Raw genomic sequence first — 20,255 nt, 5'->3', positions numbered from 1 at the left:
TGTACTAATTCTCTTAATTAATTATGGGTGTGGTTAATTTTGGACGTAGCGTGAAATAAACCAATCAGAGTGACTCTTGCTCATCATTCTCTTTAAGAGTAGATCAGGTGAGCTCTGACTTTGGTGGATTGCTATTTTAACAGTGCAGCTACCTGGACGTGTCCAACAAACTCTTCTATTTAATTCATGCAGACGCAAGGTGTGAAAATAGACTGTTGGCGGGGTGTAAAATAGCAATGAACGCAAATATGCATCGCAACACACCTTGTGCAGAAAAAAATATGAATGAGCATGTGTCCTAATACTTTTGGGCATGTAGTGTAACTTGTACATAAGTAGAGAAAACTAGAAGTTTATACCTGAGTGCAATAATTGATCCTCTCTAGAATAGTGGAGAAGTTTGGCCGATGTTCTGGGCAGTGCTGCCAACACTGCGTCATGATCCGATACCTACAACAGAACAACAATAAAATAAAAAACAAATAATCAAAAGAAATACAATACATGCAGACAGTAAAGCAAAATTAGAAATGATAAATGCTGTAAATACTCACACAGGCCCTGGACAACTCTTAGGAGGATCCATACGTCCTCCACTGGTCACAAACTCCAGAACCTCTTGGTTAGTTTTACAGGGATACGGCATATAACCCAACGAGAAAATCTCCCACAGCAGTACCCCGAACGACCTGCAGAGGGAGACACATCACACACAATACACACACACATATCTCCTAATCAATACAGAGCAGAGAAGAAGAAATAAAAACATATACAGCTCTAAAAAATAAGAGAGCACTTAAAAATGATGAGTTTCTTTGATTTTACCAAATTAAAAACCTCTGGAATATAATCAAGAGGAAGATTAGAGTAAAGCAGCATAAAGTTATCCAAAAGCAGTGTGTAAGACTGGTGGAGGAGAACATGATGCCAAGATGCATGAAAACAAAAACTGTGATTAAAAACCAACCAGGGTTATTCCACCAAATATTGATTATTTCTGAACTCTTAAAACTTTATGAATATGAACTTGTTTTCTTTGCATTATTTGAGGTCTGAAAGCTCTGCATCTTTTTTGTTATTTCAGTCATTTCTCATTTTCTGTAAATAAATGCTCTAAATGAGAATATTTTTATTTGGAATTTGGGAGAAATGTTGTCTGTAGTTTATAGAATAAAACAACAATGTTCATTTTACTCAAACATAAACCTATAAATAGTAAAATCAGAGAAACTGATTCAGAAACTGAAGTGCTCTCTTCATTTATTTTTCCAAAAATTAAATTACCAGGTGTCAGTCTTGCAGGTAAAAATGCCCTCCAGGAAAGCTTCAGGTGGCATCCATTTGACTGGCAGCATGGCACGACCACCTTTCCTGTAATAACTGGCCCTATAGGGAGATCATGAAGTAACACTGATTATTCATTTTCCCTTTAAATGTATTTATTTTTTATATAATGCACATACATTTAATTTAGCAAAAGTTTGAATAGAAAACAGTATTTGTCTTGGCATGGCTAAAAAATAAATATACTGAACATAAAATTATTATAATGTAAATCCCACATAAGCAAAAGCAGAACTTTAAAATGTTGCACAATACGAGACAAAACGAGACAGTTTAAAGTCTTGGCTTATTTAATTTATTCCCCCAAAAATAAAATCGTACCATACATAGTACTGCTAGCTATAACCAGAAATGATTAACAGCTTAACAACATGGCGACTCCCTTATTCCTTACTAGTGTCACTTAAAATGCACCTAATAAACCAGTGCCTGGTCTATGAAAATAGACCAGAAAATAGACATTTATTATGACAGTGCACCTTATAATACAGCATGCACCTTATAGTACATAAAATATGGTAAACAATGATATTTTTTAACATTTTTCCTTAAAGTTTCTAATAAATGTATTTATGTATATTAGGTGTTAGGTGTTGCTGAAAACAATATTAATTCGTATTACCTGTAAATGTCTCGAGCCATTCCAAAATCTCCTATTTTGGCCACTCTTTCAGGACCAGGACATGTTAACAGGCAGTTCCGTGCAGCGATATCTCTGAAAAACACATTTTATAACATTTTATAACATCTGCTGTAGTGGTTTTTTTGCTATATATCATAGCCGTCTTATTTATTCGAGTACCTGTGAATGAAGTGATTCTCTTCGAGGTACTGGCAACCGAACGCAATGTCTCTGGCCATGTGCAGCAGCTCCAGCATCGTCAGAGAGGAGGACTGGTTCTGTAGGAGCAGAAATCAGACGCTGTCAGATTAGCTTTTATACTGTAAACCTGTTAATCCCAATCCCACAGCACAGCACACTCTCTATAACACAGTCTTTCACGACTAAACACCAAACTCCATTCCTGAAGTATAGATTCCTTCCAGTGCTGGGCGATAATCTGGTTAAAATCTGGTTTAAATGGTTTAAAGTTCCCCTCTGTATGCATTTGTCACAAACCACAACACCGCTAGCAGCAGAGCACCGCCAAAGAAGCATACTGATACAGCTTTCTAGCTAATGCTAGCTACTTAGCATAACAAGCTAACACACTGTTGAGTCAACGCTCATTTTGCTCTCTCCTATTTGAAGAACAATAAGAACAGCACTTTATCTAAGGAGCTCCTGCTGCCGTTCCTCCTGTTACTGTATGAGTGTTTTTATCTGAGTAAAATAGAAAAAAATACGGCAAACAACGATTATTCACTTAGAAAAGAGATTAATGGAATTGCACAACTGATCCACAGCCCAGGCGAGCACAAAATCGGTCATTTATTCAGTGATAAAACTCCCTAAAACTTTGTTTTTGATATTATACTTGTGCAATTGAACATTTGAGACATAGCTCTTTGAATATTTTGAGAAAACACTGAGTATTTTAGGTCCATTTATAGCATTTATAGTGTTTATGGAACTATTTAAAATATTTAGTTTTGTCATTTTAATTCTTCAGTTGTTTTACTGATTAAAAAGTCTGATTTCTTCATAAATTGCGTAAAGTTCTGTGGGACAAAGTGAACCCAATACTAATCAAAGCCTTAATTTTAAACCTTATCATATTATTCCTATTATAATTTAAAAGCAACGACTGGGTCTCAAGAGATTAAAGCCCAGTCAATGCAAAAATATATAAATACATAATAATAATAATAATAATAATACAGTAAACCATCAGAATGCTATTATATTCCAGCGCATGAATTAAAATGCTAAAAGCTGACCTCTATTTTATAAATAATTATGGAAAAAGAGGGAAAGATCAGAGCAGTTTATAATTCAGGTCTGAATAACAGCAGGGAGCAGTGAGTGATGCTCCAATAGGAAGGAGTGATGAACTGATTTCTACATTTAGAGATGGAGGAAAGACATCAGTAATTAGAGATGATATTAGAGTTGAAAGTGAACAGAGAGAGATGAAGATTCCACTTCAGAGAGATGTGGACTCCACAGATCTGCTCAGATGAGTCATCCACCATTATTTTCTCCTCAGGTGGACAAGAGCATAAGTGGTGTGCACCACAAGAACAGCACGGGTTTACAGGCTTGATCTCTGCGGGGATGAGGTGGAGGTGGAGAAGCTCTGGTTTGTTGTATGATATATTTATATAACATGTTTTAGGTCGACTTAAAGGACGAATAAGGATTATATTTTCAGCAGTAAATGAAAATTGATCAGGATGTATCATCAGATGTTAACGGGTAACTCCACTGGTGCTGCAGCATGGAATCTAGCAAGCAGACTGGTTCAGCTGTAACCTTAGCTGCCGCTAGGGGTGTCACGATTCTCTAAATCCTCGATTCGATTATATTTCTGATTTTAGGGTCACGATTTGATTCGATTCTCGATTTTATTTTTTTATTTTTTTATTTTTTACAGCAGAGAGGCCTATGCCAGTTTTAGATTAGTCTATGGTCAGTCGTTCGTTTGATTCATCAAATTTACAATATCTTATTTCAAAAGGTGGGCTCGATATAAGTGATGCAAAGTGATACAAGTGATCTGTAATACACCACATTAGGCACTAATGGTCAAATTTAAATAATTTAATAAAGATATATATATATAATGCCATAATTTGTGTAGTGTAGTATAAAACACCCCTAGCTGCTACACAGGCCTAAAAAGGTTGAATAGACATTCGTCAGTCGTCAGTGTATTAAATACTTATTTTCCCTACTGTATGCATAGGGATATAAATATAAATATAAATATAAAACAAATAATAAATAATAAATCAGAAATAATAAATCACTCACAGCTTTGGGGCGGTTCTGTCTCAGGAAGCTCTTCAGGTCTCCTCCAGTCATGAGCTCCAGAAGAATAAACCTGGGCAGGATCTGCAGACTGACTCCAATACAGCGCACTATATTCTGGTGATTAAACTTACTGCAAATACAACACAAAACATACAATGTTCTCAAAATTATGATTACTAACAAACTGATTTTTTGGCAGATTTTGGAACTTTCTATTAATGGCTTATAAAGGTGAGGCTTGTACAGCTCTGGAAAAAATGGCTAGTTCATATTTATGAAGTAGTTTCAAGAGACACCCCTGTTCCTTACTAGTGTTGCTATTGTGCCTTATAATCCGGTGCATCTTATAGTGCAAAAATATGGTTCTTTCCAATTCCTTGTTTTTCTGTGTTCCTCAGAAAAGCTCAAAAAGCTCTTTTTCTGTAAAAAAATGACTGACCAGTTCCATCCAAACAGAACTCCAGAAGAACACCGGATGAGTCACAGAATGTAAAAGCAAGCAGGTAAAAGAGTTTATGTGGATAAATGACCGTCCAATGTTCTTTTACATCGGTAGTAATTTTAAAAGGCCGGAGCCGAAGCTGGCGTCATCAGCGACGCTCACAGCGCTCTTCATAAATATCTGGATGGAGGGAACGGAAGAACAGCTGCTGTCTAATTGAAGAGGATGCATTAACCTCAATAACAAGCAACATCTGGGAGCAGAGTAACCAAAACAAACACACAGAAAACACGACGTTTCAGCCCCTCAGGTGGTTCTAGATAATCATAAACTCAAAGAACTCATTATTTTTTTACCTCTGTCCTGCACATGTGCGACCACAGTGGAACATACCTCATAATCAGAGCCTCCATGAGGAAATCCATCTCGTCTTGTTCAGAACAGATTTCCGGAAGAGTCTATCATCATTCAGGCAGTGAGGAGGAGAGAACAGAAGGTCACTAGTTGCTCTATCACTACTGTAAAATCAACTACAGCTGTGAAAGACCACTCACAAGTGATTCACACGTACAAACTAGTGATTAAAGCTCTTTAAAACACTAAGCTTAACTCTTTAAAGTTAAAATAAAGAGAATAAACTAAAGGCTGATTCTAACTCCTGATTCCTGAAAGCCAAATTTCACATAACACCTGGCTACAAAAAACACAGGTGCGCCACTGACCGATTAAAACCCTGATAACAGTCAACTGTTAAATGTTCATTACTTTCTTGGTAACACCTAGTGCATGTATACCCCCAAAAATGTATACATCATAATAAACTAAATATAATACTAAATAAAGTGCAGAAGTGCTGCGCTGTTAAAATACCAGACTGCCAACGGCATTTCTGTCAGGTAAGCAACAGTGAGTAATAATTGAATAAAATAATGACAATTAAAATAAATAAAAATAACAATGTTTTAAATGCCTTTTGGAGCAAGCAATGACCAAATAGAGGGTGAATATAAGATCATCATACTGCAAAATAAAAGGCATTCATTCTGTTTTGGCTTCATTTTGTCCGTGTTTATCTACACTTCCTGGGACACATAAACATGTGTAAGTGTAATAGTGTGATACTGACCTTGATAGCGACCTGCATGGCTGTGTTTTCTCCATTCATACCCAGAACCTGGCCTTCATACACTTCTCCAAAAGCACCGTGTCCCAAAGCCCTACAATCAGAGATATGAATAAGTTTGTAGGCCAACGTATAACACAAAATCTCTAAAATATGTGAAAAATTAATAACTGTAATAAAATTAACAGCTCTTTGACAGTTGCTTCACCCATGTGCTCTACTTGCGATCTCCAGTCTCTACGAACTATGTTACCCAGAATGCACCTTAATTCTTCTTAGTTCCTTCCCGTTCTTGGGCTCCCTATCTCCTTATGAGGGCTATACATTTTTTTTCCCGGCTGTGTCCCAATTCACTAGCCGGGGCAGCGGTAGTGTATTGGAGTGCAACCCTTACGACACGGGTTGGATCCTACTTAAAGGATTTCTTCTTGGGTTTACCTGCTTTGAGATCAGCTGTTCTGCAATGGGGTTCAACAACCCACTGGGCTGGAGAGCTACTAGTCTGTAGCACTGCATCCTCCATCCGATTACACTTCATTTTACAAAATGATTTTACAATCATTTCTTTTTTTTTTTGTAAAATGGCCGCAACGTAATGGCTTGGAAAATATCTTAATTGCAGACCCCTGGTTTATGGTATGTGTTTTCTATCTTGCTGCTGTTTACCGTTACTGACCCTGCTCATTTTAACAAACCTATTGTGTTCTGCTTTACGTAATAAAATATTTGTACAGTCATAAACTAGGCTAAACTATATTATCAAGCTGAAATAAGAGCAGGATCACCTGAGCAGAGTGATGTTCTTGCGGGGAACCTCCTTCAGCTCGCTCAGAGACGCCGCCTTGCCGGCGAAGCAGTAGTTTGGGTTGTAGTCGGTCATGATGGTGGAGGAGCGGATCTTGCTCAGCTTGTATTCGGGGCTCTGCAGCCGAACTCGTACTGCATGCAGGTGGTTCTTCTTGCGGTAATACACTGCAGAAACACACAGCACAGAGCCAGAGTCAACAAAGAGGGGTCCAAGACCCACATTCCTCCCGGTCTGCAGTTAAAACTGGATTAAAATAAAATTTAGAAGGTCCACAGTTTGAAACGTGGACAAACACTAACACTGTATTAAAAAAATACTGCGTCAAACTGTCAGTGGAAACACATTGAAACCTTAAGAAACTACTAAAAGTAATAACTACTGTTCTAAAAAAAAAAAAAAATTATGTGTAATGTGTGTTTTTTTAGGAATCTTTTTCATAAATAAAAAAAAAGCAAAAAAGCAAATCTGCTTAAGATCTGAATAGAAGTCTTCCAGAACCAAATGCTCTTTCAAGAGCATTATTATTAATTATTTCAAGCTAAACAATAACAAAAAAGCAATGGAATTCAAAATATATAGTTTTATTCTATAAACTACAGACAGCATTTATCTCAAAGTACAATTCTCAATTTGGTGGAATAATCCTGGTTTTTAATCAGATTGTTTGGTTTTCATGCATCTTGGCATCATGTTCTCCTCCACCAGTCTTACACACTGCTTTTGGATAACTTTTTAAGGTTTTCAATTTGGTAAAATAAAAAAATCTCATAATTTTTACGTGGTTGAAGTGGATATTTTTTATACATCAAAGAGACATAAAGATATTTTCTAAGAGTTCTTAGAATGTTAAAATGCCCATTGAAAGTAATTCCAATGCAAAACTAAAGCGGTAAAGTTTAGAAAAACATTGTTTTTCAGTGTTTTTAGTTGTAATTTTAGTTTTTCTGGGTTTGGTGAAGCGCTCTCTCGCTCTTTCGCTCTCTCTCTCCGCTGGCGGCCGGGCAGGTAAGCACTCACCCTCGGCTGTGGTCGCCCACGTCCCCGATGCAGGTTGGTAGTCTGCCTGGGGAGGGCGCTGCGTGCAGGTGAGAGGTCCCCTGTGCCGTCGGGCTGCTGGCGCAGTGGCGCGAAGCGAAGCCGGCAGGAAGTTGGTGGAGGGTGGGGGATTGTGGGTAAGAGAGGAGGAGGGGGGGATGCCCGAGCACAGACTACCAACCTGCATTGGGGAGAGCTCAGGGGAAAAGACAAGAGTTACCCAACAACCATCTCTGCAGAGTCAGGACCCTGAGAGGAGCTACTCTTACATAGAATTATGTAGAATTTACAAACAGCTTAAAAAACAAAGCTACTTAAGCAGTAATAAACTCGAGGTTCCTGCTATAAGGTGTAATATTGGCACTGCTGTGCTGCGGTCGTAGGCACGAGGCATCAGGCCTTTGTGACCACTAGGAAGCACATAAACTATTGGACAATGAAACTGAAACACCTGGTTTTAGAGCACAGTAATTGATTGTGGTGACGGACAGTTCTGGTGGAAACAGGAGAGTTGAGGTGCACATTGAATTCTGTGTGATTTGATCAGCCGTGGTTTTAAGTTTTTTGGATACAATCCGTGTTAGCACCCGAACATCCCTTTCAGACAGCTTCCTCTTACAGCGTCCACAGTTAATCCTGTTGGATATGGTTGGTTCTTCTTGGTGGTATGCTGACATTACCCTGGATACCGTGGCTCTTGATGCATCACAAAGACTTGCTGTCTTGGTCACAGATGCTCCAGCAAGACGTGCACCAACAATTTGTCCTCTTTTGAACTCTGGTATGTCTCCCATAATGTTGTGTGCATTGTAATATTTAGAGCAGAACTGTGCTCTTACCCTGCTAATTGAACCTTCACACTCTGCTCTTACTGGTGCAATGTGCAATTAATGAAGATTGAACACCAGGCTGCTCCAATTTAGACATGAAACCTAAAATCCCACACTAACATGATGACAGGTGTTTCAGTTACATTGTCCAATCCTTGTATGTAAATGTGTTTATTTTCATCTTAGCTGCATGTCCACTGTGAGAGACATAATCTAAAATAAAAAAATCCGTAAATCACAACATATGATTTTTTAAAATAATTTATTTGTGGGTTACTGCTGCAAATAAATATTTGAACACCTGCCAATCAGCAAAAATTCCAGCCCTCAGGAGGCTGAAGAATGATAAGTATCATCCCAAAAACACCATCCCTACTGTGAAGCATGGGGGTGGAAGCATCATGCTTTGGGGGTGTTTTTCTGCACTGTATTAAGGAGAGGATGACCGGGGTCATGTATTGTGAGATTTTTGGGAACAACCTCCTTCCCTCAGTTAGAGCACTGAAGATGGGTCGTGGCTGGATCTTCCAACATGACAATGACCCAAAGCACACAGCCAGGATAACCAAGGAGATTTATTACATTGAAATCCTTTGATCTTTTCTGTAAGGGCATGTTATAGAAATTATTTATTTATCTTTAAAAGACGTAAAACTATACAGCATAGAACATCATTAAACAGTTAGTGCACAAGTTACACTAAGGATATATTTATATATATATATATATATATATATATATATATATATATATATATATATATATATATATATATATATATATTTATATATATATAAGCAACAGTCCAACAGTCACAGAGAAATAACTCATATACAGCTCTGAAAAAATAAAATAAGAGAGCACCTAAAAATGATGAGTTTCTTTGATTTTACCAAATTGAAAATTTAATTTTCACCAATTGAATTTTTGCACCAGGAGTGGATAACAAAGTTATCCAAAAGCAGTGTGTAAGACTGGTGGAGGAGAACATGATGGCAAGATGCATAACAACTGTGATATGACACCAAATATTGATTATTTCTGAACTCTTAAAACTTTATGAATATGAACTTGTTTTCTTTGCATTATTTGAGGTCTGAAAGCTCTGCATCTTTTTTGTTATTTCAGTCATTTCTCATTTTCTGTAAATAAATGCTCTAAATGAGAATATTTTTATTTGTAATTTGGGAGAAATGTTGTCTGTAGTTTATAGAATAAAACAACAATGTTCATTTTACTCAAATATAAACCTATAAATAGCAAAATCAGAGAAACTGATTCAGAAACTAAAGTGCTCTCTTCAGTTTTTACAGAGCTGTATATATTATATATACATATACATCACATTCAGCAATAAAGCACTTATTATATTGATTATCATTTATCCTCCTCCTAGAGTGAGGAGTTGAGGTCACGTCAAGTACATTTAATCAAGAGCACCCTGATAATCCATCAATTTAAGGCACATATTTCACAATAACTCACATTTAAAGGATTCGGATGGTGATATTGTTTGGTTTTCCTGCTTTACTGCAACATGCTGACGGAGGTCAAACCACAAGGTCAGATTCGAAAGGTCAGGAAATGGAAAGTCAAATTTACAACTTTTAAAAAGGATTTTTAATGGTTCTTTAGCAAAAGCAGTGATATAAAAACTAAAACCGTGGTGGATTTATTACTTGGTTAAATAGCTCTTTATATACAAAGACAACTTTTTGTAGATGTTTAGAGTTATAGAACATTTTAGAAATGGGTCCAAAACAGGTTCCACTATTGGTACAAGTCAAAAATTTAGATGTTTTAAACCGTACGTAAGCAAAATCCCACGCACACCTTCCTAGTGCATCGCAATTAACTTCATATTAAACGCACATGCACGAGCACAACAATCTGCAGATCATAATATGCTAATTAGTATAAATACCTTGGAATACTCTTCTAGGAAAATGGCAAAGAAGGACAAACATTTTTTTTACGCTATTTGGTTCTCTGTCCTCCAGACTCAGGAGATCATTTGTCCCCAGAGCCATCAGACTCTTCAACTCCTCCCAATGGATCCAGAGAAAAGTAAAATAAATGATACTGGACAGATATAATCTGTCTCTAGTAGACCTATATTAGTGGTGATTTTGTACCCTGAAATATGGAGCCATATCACCCACCCCTAATTATCACATCAGGGTTCTACTTATTTACTGTTTTTATCAAAAGAAAAATTCACACTGTTCTCATTTCCTATTATATATCTACTAGATACAGATTATATCTGTCCAGTATCATTTATTTTACTTTAATCCTGGATATATGGAGAGATTTGGAGTGCATTATTATTAGTATTATCATGACTGATCATTCTGGATCATTGACTCCTGTTACTGTAAATCTGATAAAATTCTTGTATGTTTTAATATCTTAATTATAGGGGTGAGCCATATCATATCATATGCAATAATACAATTTAATTTTCATTTTTTTTATCGCCAAGAGTATTGAAATATTGTGATATTATTTTATGGCCATATCGCCCACCCCTAGTTGCATGCCTCTATTTAGAACTCTTCCCCTTACTAAAGAACCTTTAAAATGAGTAAATTTAAACAAATTTCCACAAACACTGCAATCAGAGAGTGAATTAACTGGAGTTAAAGCACTCTGATGCTCACATTCGTGGGGACAAATACTACATTATTCCCTCACCATCCTTTACTGGAAATGATTTTCTTTAAAGCCCTTGAATAACATTCGATTTAAGTAAAAAAGGTTATTTATTAAATAGCAGCAATAATAATATTATTATTATTATTAATAAAAATAATAAGGATATTGTTCAGCCAACATTAATACAGTAGCTCTTAGATAAAACTGTAGAAAGTCTGGACATAATCTGTCTCTCTTTTTCATTCACACTTAAAGCGTTTAATCAAAAAATAAGTGTTTAAGGTTAATAGCAGTCACATTTTTAATTCCCTAATAATTCCTTTTATCAGTAATGTGCAATGCTGCCCCATAAGGGGTACGTTATGAGTTATGAGTTATGAGTTATGAGAGTTATGGTGTTAGTATTAAGCGCATCTCTGCATCAGATAAGAGATGAAGCTCCACTGTTTTAACAGCTTTCTCATAACTGAATAAAAACAGATTTTATTTTTCTCAAATATAATAAAAACGTAATAAAAAAGAATAAGAGTTTTTTTTTAAAGAGAAGAGATATGTTTCAGCTGGTAGAAGAGAAAACTTGTCATTAGTATTTAATTATCATGGATTAAATGTTAGTTTTGTGGTCAGCTTTAAGCTATAAAATTTACATTATGTCTTTTAGATGAAAAACATCAATCAATACTCTCACCATTTCAGCCAGACTGTGTTCACGGCCACGTTTATTCATTTATTTATTTATTTATTTTATGCTCTTTTACTCCACTAGAGTAAAAAGGTTGCAGTTTTTTTATGTTTAGTTTGAAAAAGTTTCTCTATTTTCTGCAGCTTAATTCTATTTTATTCTAGGTTATTATTTTGTTGTGGAATTCTGCTTTATCTTCATGTGAATGCTTTTTTAGTTTACGTCACAGTTTATATTTTATTACAGTTTTAATTTTCTGCATTGTTTTTTTGAAGCACTGATTAAAAAGCTTAAATACATAAAAAAGATTTTCTTGTTTTTCAAGATTAGCATTAGAATTTTTTCATCATTTTTAGTTTTTGTTTTAATCTTAAATTAATTTGTTCATATTGAAATAAAACATTCATTTGGCACGTCCATCTGTGGTGCATTTTAACCACTGTCAGATAACGAACCACAAAAATATAGAATTAAAAGATAAGGTCACTTGTTTTTAAAGTTAATACTTCAGCCATTCTTTAAATTTCCCACCAAAAATTTAAAAAATATCCATAAAAAAAATTAGGATCTCATCTGTATCTGACAGCACTCAGTCCTTCAGAAGAGTCAGTGTATAAGGTGTACAGGTGTGTACAGGTCTCTATAGGTGTGTACCGGATGTGTACAGGTGTGTACAGGTGGGCAAAGGTGTGTACAGGTGTATATGGGTGTATACCTGATTGTGTTCAGGTGTGTTCAGGTGTGTTCTGGTGTTTACAGGTGTATATGGGTGTATACCCGATTGTGTTCAGGTGTGTACAGGTGTGTTCAGGTGTGTTCAGGTGTGTACAGGTGAGTACTGGTCTTTATGGGTGTGTACAATATGTGTACAGGTGTGTGCTGGTCTCTATAGGTGTGTACAGGTGAGTACAGATGTGCACAGGTGTGTACAGGTGTATATGGGTGTGTACCCGATTGTGTTCAGGTGTGTTCAGGTGTGTACAGGTGTGTACCGGATGTGTACAGGTGTGTACAGGTGTGTACAGGTGTGTACCGGATGTGTACATGTGTGTACAGGTGTGTACAGGTGTGTCAGAGGCGGTGGAAGGTGGAGTTGACACAGAGCTGTAAGAGTCTCTTACTGAGGGTGAGGCTGGCACAGGTGAGCACGATGCCCGTCACCACGGTGGACGCCACCACCGCCAGAATCAGAGAGAGAGACGGGTGTCCCCCCGCCACTGGACGCTCCACTTCTGAGAGAGAGACAGATACAGAGAGAGGATTACTAATTAATTATTTATTTTTTATTAATATATTTATGTGTGTTATGTGAGTTAGTTAGATTTGGATGGAGTTGGATGGATGGATAGACGGATAGACAGTGCTCTCTCGCTCAGACTCTGGCTGCTGATGGATGGATTCCGGAGATCTTCTGATCATCTCTGAGAAATGTTTTTTTATCATATTTATGCTTTTGTATTTTATGTGTTAAACATAAAAAAGTGTATTTAGAACTATCTCTTAGAATTATATATAAAAAAAAAATTATATATATATATATATATATATATGTATATATATATATCATAGTTAAACAATAGCAAATAAAGAAATTGATTTCAAGGAAGTGCAGGTTTATTTAGTACTAAAACCTATTCTCGATCGATTAGTCTGAAATAAAATAAGCTGTTAAATTCTAATATCAGGATGTGTTAATATAAGATGAGTTACCTCTGCAGGTGACGTTGTCTGCAGCGAGCTCCTCCTCATCGTGACACAGACAGAGGATGAGTTTACTGTCCTCATCTCTCCTACAGCTCTGAGTCTGACAGTGGCTGCAGTTCAGGTGAATCTCTATCTCCGCCTCCCCGTGACTCTCCATCGCTGGAAAACAGCACAAAAAACACAAACTCATCAACTTCACATCATTACACAATTAAACACTTTTAACTTTTATTATTCTGAGTAATAATGATTATACTACAGTCTGATTTTTACACACAGGGATCTCAGGGAAGAACAGGACTGTTATAAATGAAGTTCTGGATCATTCTGATATTTCTATAACATTTCTATAACATACACACAGAGAGAGCTGAGCAGATTCACGGCAAAGTGAGATTAATGAGAGTGTGAGAGAGGAAAAACAGCTGCTGTGTGTGTGTGTGTGTGTGTGAGTGTGTGTGTGTGCACAGTATATTTACAGGAAACTAATAAATAAAAATACATCATAAATAAAAAGTCATTTTGCACATTTGGGAAATTTCTGTTCTCCCATTCATCATTAAATTAAATTTACATAAAATCTAAAGGAAAACTGCCAGATTCACATCATGTCAAAAAAGCACAAACAGAATAAAAGTCCTGATAGTTGTGTCCCATTTTCCCGTCTCTGCTGCACAACACGACGCATGACTCACGCTTTTGTCTTCTTTCTCCTCGTTTATTACAGTAAATGTCATATTTAACAGATTACTGACAGACAGCAGAGCTCTAATCTATCACAGTGCTCATATATTACATTTTTTTTTACAGTTGTAAGTGTTTAAATATCGTATTTTTCACACTATAAGGTAAGAAACAGGGGTGTCTCCATGTTTACCTTCTAATTCAGCAGGTCTCACCACTGGGTAAAACTAGAGAACTGTAAAGCTATGCTAATTTAAGTAAACAAAACTGTTATTCTTAAACAAATATATATTTTTAAAGTCAATCTACACAGATATTTCGTCTAAAAACTGTTTTTTTTTTTAATTTACAGATTTACACTAAGGCAAGGTGCAGCAGCATTAGCATCAGTGGCTAACCGCTAAAAACTGCTAAAACACGATGTTAAGATACGAAAGCGCCAAAGTCAGATCTCCTGGTTCTTAAAGAGAATGACAACTGACACACTGATTGGTTTATTATTGAACTAGGACATGACTTTTGTGCGTTTTGAGCTGGGCAAGGTGTACTTTTCCCATCGTTACGATAGCAAAGACACACTGACACACCCTAAATCAAGCTTCACGATTGGACAATTTGACCCTCTGTTTTTTTTCTACATAGTAAATGAATAGTGAAGTGATCTATCAGATTATAAAGGAACACATAAGAAGTCATCATGTAGTAACTTATTTTGTTATTAAATAAAATAAAACAGTCAAAATTATCTGGGGTGCTAATAACTTGTGGTTTCTGATTTTGTACATTCTGTGTGGTCCTGATGAGTGCCAGTTTCATCATTATACCGTTTTTGAAGGTCTTTTTTGCGATGGTCTGCAATTCTTCTTTTCAGATTGACTGACCTTCATTTCATCTCAAAGTATTTTTTAATTCTTTATTTAGTTGAGTAGTTGTTTCTTCTCATAATCTGGATTCGAACATTACTGAAATATTCACTATTCACTGTATACCTGTAACTCTACCTCTTCACTACTTTACTTTAACTGATGCTCTCAAACTTTACATTAAGAGACAAGAAATTCAAGTAATTAACTCTTGATGAGTTCAGCACAGCTGTTAACTGAAAGCCTGAATTCCAGGAGACTCTACCTCATAAAACTACCATATAAAACTGCAAAGCTGTTGTCTATATTTTAAAATAATGTAAAATATCAAAAGTATTCTGGTTGGTTTAACACTTTTTTGTTAAGTAAATAATAGAATATGATTTTGGGTGAGTTTAGTATTAATGTACAATAAAGAAAATGTTAAAATAACAAATAAAAACACTGAATTTAAGTTGTTTAAACTGCAGTTGGTGGCTCAAAATCCTCCAGAAGCTCTGCTGATAATCAGATGTGGCATCAGTGTGAATGTGTTCACCATGTGGTTAATTAAATCAGTGAGGGTGCACTGTGTGTGTGTGTGTGTGTGTGTGAGACTGTTCATGTGGTGTATTCCTGTTTACCTGTGAGGTAAAAACAACTAACTAAGCAGAAAAACGAGTCACTAATGTAAATTGAAATAAAATAATGTAGAATTATATCACTATAATAATCTCACACCTGCCAGCGGCTGCAGGAAGATCTCTCCGGAGGGATGAATAAAAGAAATGCCGTTCTGACCGTCCGCTGTGATGTCATCAATGTCAGACACGTCCCCGCCTAAACAGAAACGAGAAAGTAAGTCATGATAATTCAGACTGTCATGTAGAAACACTGTAAAGGTGCATGCATAAACTAAATACACATTTAATACTGCTATCTGCTATCAGGCTCCTCCTGCTTCACCTAGTGCTCTCAAGTAGAGGTAGAGCCCTAAAATAATATCACGATACTGCATGATATTTTTGTGGTAACGATACTCTTGGCGATATTAAATGTATTATTTGAGGAATACACTACTGCAAAAAAATGAAAATAACATTTTATTAATGCATATGACGATATGATATTGGACACCCCTATAACTGAGATATAAAAAAAAAACAAGAATTTTATCAGATTTACAGTAACAAAAGTTAATGATCTAGAATATCATGATAATAATAATAATAATGCTACACTCCAGATATCTCCATATATCCAGGATTAAAGGAAAATAAATGATACTGGACAGATATAATCTGTATCTAGTAGATATATTTAAGACTTTTTAATATCCAGAGGCTAGGCTAACTCCTGTGTACATTAGAACTGCAACTAATGATTATTTGATCAGTCCACTAATCTGCTGATTAATGTTTTTGATTGATCAATTAATCACTGATTATTCCCATAGTCACACGCTTTATCTCTGCTTAAATTCTAGTAACTCAAATATGTCTTAATTTAAACTTATTTAATAAAAAAATAATAAAAACTTCTAAATTCTTTATTGTTGATGATTATGGATTAAACCCAAACATCAATGTCTTAGAAAATTAGAATATTAAATAAAACCAACTGGTACTTTTAGCAGTGAGATGGCAAAAGGAAGTTAGTGTGGGTAAATGTCTTTTCACTAATGAATAAGTCAGATAACTAGTCCACCAACAGCATCAATAAAAAAAAATAATAAAACAAAAAAGAAGCCACTCTGTTTTTTTATTAAAAACCTCTGGAATATAATCAAGAGGAAGATGGATGATCACAAACCATCAAACCACCAAACTGAACTGCTTGAATTTTTGCACCAGGAGTAAAGCAGCATAAAGTTATCCAAAAGCAGTGTGTAAGACTGGTGGAGGAGAACATGATGCAAAGATGCATGAAAAAAAAACTGTGATTAAAAACCAACCAGGGTTATTCCACCAAATATTGATTATTTCTGAACTCTTAAAACTTTATGAATATGAACTTGTTTTCTTTGCATTATTTGAGGTCTGAAAGCTCAGAAAATGAAATGTTGTCTGTATTTTATAGAATAAAACATATAAATGTACTAAAGATGTATAATATGGTGAGAGAATAATCACACAGACCCCTGTATCCTCCTCCACCTCCTCCAGCAGTACAGGCTCCTCCTCCTCCCCCAAATCCTCCGAACGTTGCCCAGCCGAGTTTAGATAAAGCCTGAGGGCACGAAGATCCTCCTTCAGCCCCTTCAACCAGAGACTTTCCTGCCCAAACCAGAGCAGTAGAGTCCCTCCATCCTCCTCCTCCTCCTGCAGAGACCATACACAAGTTCAGCAGCATTTATACAGATCTGATCATCATCCCCCTCCAGAACCTTCTCCTCCTCCTAACCTCCTATAACTACCCGACAAATTCTCTCAACCCCACTAAATAAACAGCAGCATGCGTCCAGAAATCTCCTCAAACTTCCTCCAATCTCTCCTCATTCTCTCGCTTCTTCTCACTGACAGCCGGTTCTGACGCACAAAAAGAGCTTTCATGTTATTAAAACCATAAAATCATCTGCTGGACTCTTTATCCAGCGAACATCTTTCATTATTGAGTGAACTGTCATGAGATCCCGAGGCCAAAACCACAGAAAAGAGCTCAGTAAAAGGAAAATCGCTGCTTAGCAGTAAATGGAGTGTTTCAGAAAACGCAACCAAAACAGCTTCGGGAGACGTCTGTGGATTTTGGCACGAAAAAGTAAGAAAAAGTAAAACAATCCCTGAACAATCATTTTTCTGTGTGGCTTAGAAATACAACACAGCTCAGAAATCTGCAGTACGGGCTAACTGGAACTGCTTCACAATGTTTTTAAATCCATTTTTATTAATCCTCCTGTTATGTTCGTTCATCAGGAACAGCAATGATGCATGTTTAATTATCCAAAAGATAAAAAAAGATAAAAATAAATACCAAATATAAAATACAATAGTTTTATATAACAATAAAACATAACATTTAGTTTTTGTTTTTGCAGGGGGAGCTTTTGCAAATGTGTGAGACGAGACATTTTTTTTTTTACAATTCTTATGTATTCTTGCACTTGACACAAATTGAGACCTGTTGCCCTTTAGAATAGACATGTATCAATCAATCAATCAATCAATCAATCAATCAATCAATCAAACAGCATCTTAGCCCCGCCCACTGCAGTGGAAAGATACAACTCTGAACACTGAAGTAGAGCAACACAGATGCATTTTTTATTCGCTTTGAACTGAACGGGCCCTATTTCAGTGATCTCTATCTATCTGTCTGTCTGTCTTTCTGTCTATCTGTCTATCTAGCTATCTATCTATCTGTCTGCCTGTCTGTCTGTCTAGCTATGTATCCATCAATCGATCCATCCAATAAAATCTTCTACTTTTAAGTGAATTCTAAGTTGAAAGTTATAAGTCTGTCTTTCTGTCTGTCTTTCTGTCTATCTATCTATCTATCTATCTATCTATCTATCTATCTATCTATCTATCTATCTATCTATCTATCTATCTATCTATCTATCCCTCCATCCATCCTACCTACCTAGAACGCCTCTCAGCCAATCACATTGCAGGGTCCGAACTATCTTTTGGTATGATTATAACTTTACATCCTTTTTAAATCACTTTTTACATCCTTCTTATTTTTCAAATCTGCAACATAATCATGAGTGTAATCCAGAGAGAGGTGGTTTAGCAGGTGTATGACGGTGGTGTCGGAGGTGTTGTAGATAAAGACCTGCTGTTGCAGATCTTCCGTTGACTCCGTTGGTCAGCGTGTCGTTCTCGTACTGTTCCAGAGGGATCTGATCCAGACTGGTCTCAGGTTCCTCCAGGTACGCCTTCCCACCTCCACCTGCTGCTATCAGCAGAGGCACCGGCTCCCCGTTCTCCATCTGCACCCCAGCATCCCATAAAAAAGAGAGAGAGAGATAGAGAAAGAGAGAGAGAATGAAAGAGAGAAAGAGGGAAAGAAAAAAGGAAAAAAACAAGTTGCCTTCCCTCAAAGAAGAGCTGAAACCACTGTTATCATCCCAGACCATCCCCACTTCCATCTGTTCACCAGTTCAGACGACTGCAAATCCTTTCAGCATGTCTCAAAAATGCTCGTCTACAGAGAGACAAAGCTGCTGCCGTCCACATGCTCCCCTCCAGGCGCTGTCTCTGAGCGAGGGATGCGTTTAAGACGAGAGAAAAGACGAGAGAAAAGAGGAAGGAAGAGAAAAGTTTACCCGAAAAATGAATGTAGCTCCCCCGCCGCCGCCGCCGCCCCCGGCCCATTCCAGAGCCGAACCGTCCCCCACAAACCCGTCCTCGATGACGGACGACTCGCCCAGACAGATCTTGTGGGTCAGAGGGTTTCTCTGAAAGAGAGAAACAGAAGAGAAAAAGCTGAGAACGATGTGTTTTACAGGGAGTTTTTAAGAGGTGATCATTCTTAAACCTTCCTGACTCAAATTCTGATGTAGAACAAAAGGAAACACCTTGAGAAACAGTGTTTTTTTCAGTCCTGGAGGCATCTTAAAATTTTAGTTCACATTTTATAGGAGTCCCTACTTTTAACACACCTAGTCATCTCTAAACAAGTTTAATAATGAGCTGATTATTTTAATCGGGTGTGTTTTGAGAAGGAAAAGCATGTAAAGTGAATAAAATTCCAAAGTCTAGGCTGCTGTCGAGGTAGGACCACTTCACAAATAGACTTTATGTTAAGTTTCAGATACATAGATGTATTAAACACACAGAGTGATCTATTTTAAGTGTCTATTACTTTCATTGTTGATGATGATTATGGTTTACAGCCAATTAAAATCCCAAAAGTTGTGTCTCAGAAAATTAGAATATTATATAAGACCAATTGGTACTTTTGGTACTCAGTCAGTGTGGGCAGTGTGCCAAGTCCTGCTGGAAAATGAAATCTGTATCACCATAAATGCTGTTATCAGCAGAGAGAAGCATGACCCTTTTAATTTCCTATTTATTTACAAAAACAAATCTGCGATAGAATTTAATTATAACAAATTATAATCTTTTTATTTAGATTCTGAACCGACTATGAATGAATGATTAAACAATATCAGTGTTAATTGTTTAACCTTGTTTTTTATCTATTTACTTAATCATTTATACCACTCATAATATTCTCAT

The 20,255-nt window shown here is 36.5% G+C and overlaps 1 protein-coding gene and 1 long non-coding RNA gene across 3 annotated transcripts in view; one reads left to right on the top strand and one right to left on the bottom strand.

Annotated features, from left to right (window-relative positions):
- Window positions 1-20,255, bottom strand: part of ltk (leukocyte receptor tyrosine kinase) — a 138,636-nt gene that overhangs the window by 73,818 nt on the left and 44,563 nt on the right. For both annotated transcript variants that reach the window (XR_007424003.1, XM_049463424.1), the window contains exons 14-28: window positions 19,340-19,471; window positions 18,847-19,003; window positions 17,211-17,393; window positions 15,814-15,912; window positions 13,553-13,705; window positions 12,964-13,074; window positions 6,615-6,801; window positions 5,833-5,923; window positions 5,100-5,164; window positions 4,265-4,394; window positions 2,150-2,247; window positions 1,970-2,062; window positions 1,288-1,389; window positions 555-689; window positions 360-450 (exon numbers count right to left, since the gene is read on the bottom strand). Coding sequence is in view for 1 of the 2 variants with exons in the window: in XM_049463424.1 (XP_049319381.1) it covers window positions 360-450; window positions 555-689; window positions 1,288-1,389; window positions 1,970-2,062; window positions 2,150-2,247; window positions 4,265-4,394; window positions 5,100-5,164; window positions 5,833-5,923; window positions 6,615-6,801; window positions 12,964-13,074; window positions 13,553-13,705; window positions 15,814-15,912; window positions 17,211-17,393; window positions 18,847-19,003; window positions 19,340-19,471 (1,827 nt within the window). In the remaining variant the exon portion in view is untranslated. The remainder of the gene's footprint in view (window positions 1-359; window positions 451-554; window positions 690-1,287; window positions 1,390-1,969; window positions 2,063-2,149; window positions 2,248-4,264; window positions 4,395-5,099; window positions 5,165-5,832; window positions 5,924-6,614; window positions 6,802-12,963; window positions 13,075-13,552; window positions 13,706-15,813; window positions 15,913-17,210; window positions 17,394-18,846; window positions 19,004-19,339; window positions 19,472-20,255) is intronic.
- LOC125780969 (uncharacterized) lies at window positions 12,435-12,932 on the top strand. The gene is made up of 4 exons (XR_007424007.1): window positions 12,435-12,519; window positions 12,602-12,693; window positions 12,735-12,826; window positions 12,858-12,932. It is a non-coding gene; the product is annotated as an uncharacterized LOC125780969 (long non-coding RNA).

The sequence above is a fragment of the Astyanax mexicanus genome, chromosome 14 (genome assembly GCF_023375975.1).
Source record: "Astyanax mexicanus isolate ESR-SI-001 chromosome 14, AstMex3_surface, whole genome shotgun sequence".
NCBI lineage: Eukaryota > Metazoa > Chordata > Actinopteri > Characiformes > Acestrorhamphidae > Astyanax > Astyanax mexicanus.
This window is presented reverse-complemented; position numbering and strand designations above follow the sequence as displayed.